Source organism: Telmatherina bonti (genome assembly GCF_933228915.1).
Source record: "Telmatherina bonti genome assembly, chromosome: 4".
Taxonomy (NCBI): domain Eukaryota; kingdom Metazoa; phylum Chordata; class Actinopteri; order Atheriniformes; family Telmatherinidae; genus Telmatherina; species Telmatherina bonti.
In genome coordinates this window covers 35,271,935-35,281,899 of record NC_136622.1, presented here as the reverse complement: position 1 = coordinate 35,281,899, position 9,965 = coordinate 35,271,935, and the positions used below count along the sequence as shown (strand labels likewise).

The 9,965-nt window shown below is 43.2% G+C and overlaps 1 protein-coding gene across 1 annotated transcript; it reads left to right on the top strand.

Moving 5' to 3' along the window:
- The first annotated feature begins 412 nt into the window (after nucleotides 1-412).
- On the top strand, nucleotides 413-7,482 carry LOC306755332 (microtubule-associated protein RP/EB family member 1-like). Its single transcript, XM_079239689.1, has 7 exons — nucleotides 413-558; nucleotides 1,925-2,055; nucleotides 2,195-2,340; nucleotides 3,791-3,986; nucleotides 4,072-4,181; nucleotides 4,258-4,410; nucleotides 5,152-7,482. Exons 2-7 carry the CDS (start codon nucleotides 1,935-1,937, stop codon nucleotides 5,194-5,196), a joined length of 771 nt encoding a protein of 256 aa, XP_079095815.1. The 5' UTR covers nucleotides 413-558; nucleotides 1,925-1,934; the 3' UTR covers nucleotides 5,197-7,482.
- Nucleotides 7,483-9,965: the final 2,483 nt, after the last annotated feature.

Here is a 9,965-nt window from a genome sequence, read left to right as displayed (position 1 = left end):
ATATATAGATGTCAGGCAAGTTACATTTTCACATTTTTATTATTTTTGAAAAATAAAGAGGTCTTGTCTGTTAACTTAGCTAAATTATTGTCAAAATGTGGTATAATCTCAATTATTTCAGCATTTTAGTAGCATGTAGTTGTTAGGAATTGTAAATGTAAACTGTGGAAAATCTTGCACATGTAGGAGTTGAAAGAAATGAAAAAATGATGAGACAAAACAAACAAAAAAAACTATTAATTTGTATTAAACCAGAAAGGAATGGCAGAATTATATTAAATTTTAAAAAATTAAATTAAATTAAATTAAATTCTGTACCATCCTGTCCTGAAGGTGGCGGCAGTGCACCTTCCAGCTAGTTGCTAAGTTACCAGCTCATCCTCTAACAGGTAGAAGAAGACGGTCTCTTCCGCTACCGGTACAGTGAACGGGAACTGCCGAGAAGAAAAGGAAAAGCAGAAGTTAAAACATCGGTAAAACAAACACAAACAAGCTTATCCAGGAGACGGAAGAAAGTCTGAAATAAAACCGCCGTGTCCAACAGCTAATACATCCAAGGTAGGTTGGAAAAAGTCGCACGATGTTGTGAACGTGCGCACGAGACAGCGGCCAGCTAAGACGTTAGCAACGAGGATGCCGTTGTTTTTATTACCGGTTAACCCGCTTAAAACCTCGACATTTTACTTTTATACTTACATCTGAACGAGGCTGATTTATTGTGGATCATATATTTCTGACTCGTTCCCGTTTCATGCGGGCCGAAGCCAGCTAGGCGGTGCTCAGGGGGAGTATAGGGCGGGGAAAGGGTTTGGTCAGCCGGGCGGGGACGCCGCTCGGTCAGCCGGTGACAGACCGGGGCCAAACGCGGACTAACGGTTCTGGTTAACAGTTTATCAGTTGCATTCTGACCTAATATGATTAAAAGGGGATCATATCGGCTGTTTAAAAGTCTGGCAGTGTGAATAAAATCGCAAACTGAATAAGATTTGGCAAACTGCATCCACAGCCGTCATATGGGGGGAAAGTTGGGAAGATTAGACTTGATAGGGGCCTAAAAGGATGTACAAACTATATAAAAAAAAATCATTAAACCTTCATTAAAAACAATAAATACTTTCTTCAAAGGTTGTAATAAAATATAGCAGTGATATAAACTGATAAACCTTTTAAATTAATATAACCTAGTTATTATGTATGCACTTAATATGCACTGTGATTTAAGCCTTTATAGGACACTCAATAAAATACCTTCAAATTAGAAATTTAACCTAAAATTGTCCTCCTGGTATGAACCAAGACCACCAAGACCACCAAAAAGTTTCACGCTGAATATGAAAGGAAACAAAGTGATCAAAAATGGTCACTTGCCCCACAAAGGGTTAAACAGCCCTACATCTTTATTATTCCCATGAAAAGCTTTTTTTTTTTTTAAACCAGCTTGAAGCAAACACAAAAATCTAAAGTTTGCAATTAAGTGTTGGGGTCTATGCCATTGTCTTTCATAGGACCCAAATGTATTGGCGTGTCTGCAGCATTTGCGTCCAAGTTGGTGAAGGCGAGCATGTTGCTCCCATCCAAACTAGAACCATTTCAAAACCACAGAGGAGGGAGAAATAACAATTTATATAAGAGGATTATTTACACTGACACTAAAATGGATACTTTATTGATTAAAGGTTGCTTTGAGGGAGAACACAGATTTTAATCTTTGAACCTTGAACCTTGACTTTCCCCTCGGGGATAAATAAAGTATATATACATACATACTATATCTTCAAGAATCAGCAATGTCAAAGAATTATTCAAATTGCAATTTAACCCAAAAAATCAGAATTGAATTGAATCGGGACAGAAGCATATCGTCGCCACCCTACTTTTAAACCTACACGCTGGTAAGTTTTTGCTTTCCCCCGTCTGCCAGCAGGTAAGCGACGATGGCCGTGAATGTTTACGCAACCTCAGTGACCAGTGACAATTTAAGTCGTCACGACATGCTGGTGTGGATCAATGAGTCGCTACAGATGAACCTCACCAAAATAGAAATGTTGTGTACAGGTAAGGAAGACATATAACGTGTTTTTTCTTGGTGCTATCAGTCATTTAGTTTGACATCATGATGCTAAACATGTTGATAATAATCCAGAGGTTCAGCTTGTGGTGACTTTTCTGTTTGGTCTTTGTGGGTTCGTTCCAGGTGCTGCCTACTGCCAGTTCATGGACATGCTGTTCCCCAACTCTGTGCCTCTGAAGAAAGTCAAATTCGGTGCCAAACTGGAGCACGAATACATCCATAACTTCAAGCTTCTGCAGGTCGGCTTCAAAAAGATGGGCGTTGACAAAGTGAGTTCTAATTTCTACCTTCAGACGGATCAACTTTCACCGGTTCTTTCTTTTAAAGCAAAAAAATGAAACGATAAAAACTTGTTTTCCCTGTTTTTGTGTCCAGAACAAAACAAAAAAAAAAATCAGACGATTGAAATCTTTTTTCATTTGTGATTTGAACAAAAACGGACACAACAGATAACGAACCGTCTTGATTTGAGGCTAATATGGAGTTAACCATATTAGCCTTTATGACCATAAAGGATCAACCCAGCTGCTGGGAATCTGCAGCTGCAGGTGAAACCCGTACAGTCGCCTTCCTGTCCGTTGGCCGCCTCCCTTCAAAGGAAAAGCCTAATTTACAGTAGTCTCTCACATGGCTGAAAACCATAAAAAGTTATAATAAATTCAGATTTACTGATAAATTCAGTTTTACTTTGTTGCTTTGCAGATGCCTGGAGAGTCCAGAAAACCTGATTTATTTTAAACTTATTATAAATGAACATAATAAACAAATGAAAGCTTTAGTTCAGACATGTGCAACTCACACACAAAGTAAACAGAAAAATGGACTAAATGCAAAACAATGAATGATAACATGAACCCAACGTGTCTCAAAGGGAGAGGGATGAAGTTTGAGCTGATTTAAACCCTCTCCATCACCACTAGTCGGTTAAGCATCAGTCTCCTCAAACATCCATCTTCTGCCGCTTATCTGGTCAAACATACACTTTTACATAAATTTCACAAAAAATGAGAAATAAATCAATAAAATAAAAACATTATTTATGAGTGCACCCTGTTATGATCCTTCCTGCTCCCCGTACCACGTGAAAACAACAAGCTAGCTGTGGATGTTGCTCGAGCTCCACAAACAGAAAATAAAAACTTGTTAAAGTTTAGCTGCTTCGTTTATCACAGCCGCGTACGGACGTCCCGGCATGAACGTCAGCAGCACCTCAATGGGATTACATCACCTAATAACCAACTTATACATCATATCGACGTGCAACAATATGTCACCGCTCCACCTAAAAACATCAAACTTTTCTTTTAATATTTTTGTTCATGTTTTTCTTTTAAATAAACTTTTATTTTTTATTTCATATCTGATTTCTGGAGTAGCGTTGTGTTTATCTGAACCTGAAGCTTCTTCCTATACCAGGATGTCAAACTGCATCTCACACACACGTGCACACCTTTACATTTAGCAGCCACAGTGTGGAGAGGTGGGGGCTGTGGAGACGTGGACCGCAGAACGCTTCAGTTGTTTGTCGTGTTTCTGTGGTTCTGGTCAAAATTGGCTTCTTGAACTTATCGGGTGTGTGTGTGTGTGTGTTAACTTCTCTCTTTTGTGCACCACATGTTTATGAATTTAGCGGCAACAACTTGCCTCTGGTTGTCCGACCAGACGCCCGGGTGTCCGACCAGAGATCTGGGTCTAACTGGTTGTCTCTTCTCGCTGCAGATCATCCCAGTAGACAAACTGGTTAAGGGGAAGTTCCAGGACAACTTTGAATTCGTCCAGTGGTTTAAGAAGTTCTTTGACGCCAACTACGATGGGAAGGAGTACGACCCAGTGGAGGCGAGACAGGGCCAGGACGCCATACCAAACCCCGCCCCCTCAGCGCTCAACAAGCCCCCTAAAAAAGCCCTCAGTCAAGGTGAGAACTGCCGACAGCGTGGAACCAACAATGGGGCGTAGACAGGTTGGGAAAGTTTCATCTGCCGATTCCTTGCTTCCTGTAGCTCCTCAGAGGCCTCCTGTAGCGAAGGTAGCGCCCAAGCTGGCTCCTGTAAGCGCCAGAAAGCCCGGGATGGGAGGTGGCGAAGAGGAGAGGGCGGAGCTCCTGAATGAGGTCAGAAAACCAGTCTGGTTAGTGGAAATACGAGACTGTGTGGCTCAGCGGCTAAAATGCTGTCCTTCATCTGCAGCTGGAGATCCTGAAGTCCACCATCCAGGACATGGAGAAGGAGAGAGACTTTTACTTCGGGAAGCTGAGGAACATCGAGCTGATCTGTCAGGAGAAGGAAGGCGAAGGCGACCCCACGCTGCAGAGGATCGTCGACATCCTCTACGCCACAGACGTGAGTTCGGTTGATACGAAACCGTTTTCATGTTAATGAGAAACAAACTCAAATTTAGTATTTATTCAAAGTTTTAGAAGAAATTATTTTATTTAGTTTCTCCCCCCAGAAGGGGGAGGAATTATCTCCCCTCAGCAGCATTTATCCAGCTCTGACTTCCTCTGAATTTATTGAGAGAGGAATCTGGAATCAGGGGAACGGACGGATTAGATAAATCAAACTTACAGGATCTATATCGTCTCGGTATAACTACATCAGAGTCTGTTGACCTGCAGAACATCCACACGTCAGCAGAAGTCAGCTCAGACCCAGCTGGCTGCTCCTCAGCAGCGGTCCGATCAGCAGCACGAGCAGAACAAACGTAGCGGACATGAAGTGAACTGGATCAGCGTTTCCATGTGGTCAGCTGATCTCTGCACACAGAACAGCTTTGTTTTCAGCATGTTGTTACACGACAGACGTTGCTTCAGCTCATTGGTTCCATCTGATGACGACACAGGAAGGAAATATTCAGCTTTTCAATTGTCAACATGATTTAAAAAGATCAATTTAGAAACTTTTCCTTCGTTTTCATGATGAAGATTCAGAACTTTTCATCAGCAAAGTCTTCATGTCCGTGTTGGAGGACAGAACCGACGTTCGGGGTCTTCATACAGGAGTCAAACAGGTTGAGATGAAAAGTTTCAGACCTGCTGATGGTTTTATAACTTCTCTCCCCCTCTCGCCCCTCTTTCTCTGCAGGAGGGGTTTGTCATACCAGATGCTGAGGAGCAGGAAGAGTTTTAATCCAACACTGCAACCTCGTTTACATGCCGCTGGTCTCCAACCCTCCTCAAAGTCTTTCATCGAGTCAGGACCGTCTGATCGGTTTCCCCCCCCCCCCCCCCCCCCCACCGTATCCTCCATGATAATCAACAACTGCTCGGTCACTGCCTCCCCCCCCCACCATCCTATCTCTTGCCCCTCCCAGAAGCAGACGATGCAGTAAAAACCTTTTTGTAATGAGAGAAGCGCCGTGTTGTTTAGAGTCGGTTAGAGACAGATGTAACTTGAACTTGGGAAGACCCGGCTGTCCGCTCGCCACGCTGTTCCGGATCAACCCGGATAGTTTAGTTCTCTGCTTTCCGGCGCCGTAACTCCTCTCGTGCCTTCCTGTCACTCATCCGGAACAACCCCCAGGAGGTCCGCGTCATGTTGAAACAAGGAGCGTTTTTCTGTCTCTTTGTTAACAAGTTTTATCAGCTGTTAGTTGTCGCCACGTGTTTCTGAAGAATTTCCCACAAACAATAAAAAAAAGAGGGAAGTGGTCTCTAAAGGGCTCAGCTTTCGGGGCAGCAGTCGGGTCTTTCGGCCTTCCTACACGTGACCAATCGCCGCCACCAAAGACGCCAACTCCATGTGGTGTGAAGTGCTTCTGCCGCGTCTTCTCAGCGTTGTTTCGTCTGCTTACAAATGTCCTCTTATAGAATCTGTTTCTAGGCGTCTCAGAGTAGTTCTCCCTGCAGCTGAAGGCGTTCGTCTCCACGTCTCACATTTCCTCTTTCCTCCCCACATTTCAGACTTTTTAAATCTGCAATTCCAGGAGCAAGTGGCTTATTCTGGGAGACTGTGATGAAGAGACGACTAACATGCCCACGCCCAGTTAAAGTGCTAAAACTAGTTACTGATGAGCAGTGATTTGTGTGTTTGTGTGTGTTTTGGGGGGATCTCTTGTAAGTTGTTTGTTTTAAACCAGTTTCCCTGGAGTTGGCCCCGACCAGCTCCATGATGAACACTGTGAGCTCAGACCTGCTGCAGACCTTGTGAGACCTGAACAGCTGGAAAAGTAGCAGAAATCTTCCTTCCAGCCTCGGTGCTTAGCTCTGATTGGTCGCTGATGATTTACTCCAATGTTCCCGAAGCTCCTGCTTCTTTTCCTGAATGTGGGATCAATAAGAAAGCAACTCGTCACCGTCTGGAAATTCTGTTGCTTTTTCTTTTCTCTACATCGCAACAAACAGATTTAATCAGAGTTTTTCTCTGTTCAGGTCAAAGCTGAATAAGTTTCCATCCCAGTTTCTGTTTGATTGAAGGTTTTTTGTGCCTTTTTGGTTTCTTGTGGCAGGAAAAACAAAAGATGTCGACTTAAAACCCACTCTGAAGGTAAAATGTGATTCCTACTCGTAGCTGCAGACGATGTATTAGCAAAGCTAGAACAAAAAAAGATGGATGATTAAAGTTCATTTTCTCCAGAAACAGATTTAATCAAAATGTTTTGTGGAATTAAACCTGTAAAACTACAAATACTACACGTCTAATCTGCTGGCATTTTTCCTGCTCCTCCTCCCCGTTAGACCAACAGCCTCACCTCCTCCTCATATTTATGGATATTTATGATTTAAGTTCATTTCAACATATCGGTGTGATAAAATACCAAACTGTTCAGCGCCGTCGTCCGCTGAGATCTGATTGGTGGAGGTGATTTGACCGATTTATCTCTGGATTTGGAGCCGATTGGACTTCAGTTCCAGACATGGCATGTTTTATCCCCCTCCTCTGTGAGACCCGTCAGTGCGGGAGAATCTGTGCCTCCTTGTTCGCGCCTCCCTCTGCAGCCGCAGGACGATCTGTCCAACAATCATCTGGTTTCTTCTTTTCATGAAACTTTGAGTAGTTTGTAGACTTCAGTCTGGTGGAATGATAGTTGTAAAGTGCTTTATTGTGTTAGAGGACAATGTCTGGTTTTATGTTGGTCATTTTCTCTCACACACACACACACACACACACACACACACACACACACACACACCCTCTGGGATCCAGAAACAAGCATCATCTAAACGTAACAATGATACCGCTTTTTAAAACAAGTTTCTTCTGGTTCAGTTTGTCCGACTTCCTGCAGCATTAAAACGTCGGAGCACAAACCAACAATGGTTTCTAAGGTAACGGTGGTGCTTGTCTGACCTCTGACCTTGTGCCTCAGCAATCAGTGCCGACCTGCGTAAAACACTGGGCCAAGTCCTCGATGACCTCCGGGCTTCTCCTGATGTGTTGTACTCAGCCAAACGCCGTTTTCTTAAATCATGTTTTGTACAAACAATAAACAGTATTTCCTTGTCACTGAGTTTTTCAGTTTAATTCTGTTGCTCTTTTAGATGAAGGTTGTTTATTCTTTATGTACAAAGTGTTGTTTTAAAATGTAGAATATAGACTGATCAACTTAATCAGGTCAGGAAGACGAGATTCTCATCATGGATGTGCAGCAACAGCGATGCTTCATTTCAGCATGGAGCCAGAATTAAGAGAAAAGGAGTTGGAACTGGAACGTGCATCTTAAGTGTATTTACACACAATCAAAATATCAGAAATTACTTGATTACCACACTTGTCATTTCAACTGCTAAGTTTTACAGAATTTGCATAATTTTGTTTGATTAAAGATTAAATAAAATGACACTTAAACAATTGTAGGTGATCCTGCAATGGGGAATAACTTATTGATTATTAGGACATAAAGACCAGCTCTGTTGGGATAAAGACTAGATTCCTAATGAATGTCCACATACTTACTGGTACAATGCAGCTAATATTTGGATTTAAAAAAAAAAAAAAAAATCGCCTTAATATGTTCACTGACCACTACAGTCATAAAAAATGTTCATGAGAAACCAAATGTCGTGAAACAAGCTGATAAATATTGATCTGAAATTAGGAATAAAATGATTTTATTAGTGTGGTTCCAAAAGATGGCGCTCACATCAACATTTTAATTTACATTAATATAATTCTGGTTTATTAGTTCCTGAAGCGGGCTGCACGGTGGCACAGTGGTTAGCACTGTGGCCTCACAGCAAGAAGGTCACTGGTTCAATCCTTGGCTGGTTTGGTCAGTGGCCTTTCTGTGTGGAGTTTGCATGTTCTCCCCGTGTATGCATGGGTTCTCTCCAGGTACTCCAGCTTCCTCCCACCATCCAAATGCATGATAGGTTAATTGGTCACTCTAAATTGCCCCTAGGTGTGAGAGTGGTTGTTCATCTCTCTGTGTGGCCCTGTGATGGACTGGCAAGCTGTCCAGGGTGTACCCTGCCTGTCGCCCAAAGCCTCCTGGGATAGGCTCCAGCTTCCCCGCGACCCTGAATTAAAATAAGCAGTTTGGAAAATGAATGAATAAAAGTTCATGTTTAATTCCTGGTTCTTAACTTTAAAAAAAAAAATTATTCTGGTTTCCCTTTTATGCATTTTAAGGTGAAATCTCCTGTTTCCGTGTTTGATTAAAAGATCCACTAACTTTCTCTGAATAAACAGAATATAAAACAAATTCCATTTGAGATTAATAAACTATATTTTATGACTAGTTTATTAACTGCACGCTGAGGGGATTTATTGAATTTGTACATTCACATGTGTAGTTTGTTTTATGCAAATAACTTCTCAGATATTCTTTCTTTGCATTTTAACCTTTTTATACACAGTCTATGGTTTTACCCTTGTTTTTCAGGGTTTGTTTAACTTAATAGTTGATAATAAAACAATAAAGGAGACGAGATATAAACACTTCCACCCGCAGAGATTCGCGGCCTTTTCCCTCGAACTACAAATCCCAACAACTAACAGGCAACTACGGCAACTCTAGGGGGACATATGTCTTGCTCAAACTTAAAATACTAAACACTGAGACGGTCTTTTACATTCGTTCGCCCCTCCAATAGAAATGTCCCATTCCTCCAATTATATCAAATTCAAAGATCTGAAACAGCACAAGTTTGGTAACATACAAAACTTTTTTTCTACTTCTAGTCTGAAGCAGCTGGGATGGGAATCTGCACCTCCAAATCTGAGACCATGGTCCTCAGCCGGAATAGGGTGGATTGCCCTCTCCGGGTCGGGAGTCAGGTCCTGCCTCAAGTGGAGGAGTTTAAATATCTCGGGGTCTTGTTCACGAGTGAGGGAAGGATGGAGCGTGAGATCAACAGACGGATCGGTGCGGCGTCTGCAGTAATGCGGGCTCTGCGCCGGTCTGTCGTGGTGAAGAAGGAGCTGAGCCAGAAGGCGAAGCTCTTGATTTACCAGTCGATCTACGTTCCTACCCTCACCTATGGTCATGAGCTGTGGGTCGTGACCGAAAGAAGGAGATCTCGTATACAGGCGGCTGAAATGAGTTTCCTCCGCAGGGTGGCCGGGCTCTCCCTTAGAGATAGGGTGAGGAGCTCGGTCATCCGGGAGGAGATCAGAGTAGAGCCGCTGCTCCTTCGCATCGAGAGGAACCAGTTGAGGTGGCTCGGGCATCTGGTCAGGATGCCTCCTGGACGCCTCCCTGGTGAGGTGTTCCAGGCACGTCCCTCTGGGAGGAGACCCCGGGGAAGACCCAGGACACGCTGGAGGGATTATATCTCTCGGCTGGCCTGGGAACACCTCGGGATCCCCCCCGCAGAGTTGGCAAATGTGGCTGGGGAGAGGGAAGTCTGGGCTTTCCTGCTTAGGCTGCTGCCCCCGCGACCCGACCCCGGATAAGCGGCAGAAGATGGATGGATGGATAGATACTTCTATTATTGTTTCTTTTTTTCATTCGAACG

Coding starts and splice junctions, on each gene's coding strand:
- LOC306755332 (XM_079239689.1), top strand. CDS start 1,935: ATGGCCGTGAATGTTTACGCAACCTCAGTGACCAGTGACAATTTAAGT. Junction 4,182..4,257: donor GGGCGGAGCTCCTGAATGAG/GTCAGAAAACCA, acceptor CTTCATCTGCAG/CTGGAGATCCTGAAGTCCAC. Junction 4,411..5,151: donor ACATCCTCTACGCCACAGAC/GTGAGTTCGGTT, acceptor CTTTCTCTGCAG/GAGGGGTTTGTCATACCAGA.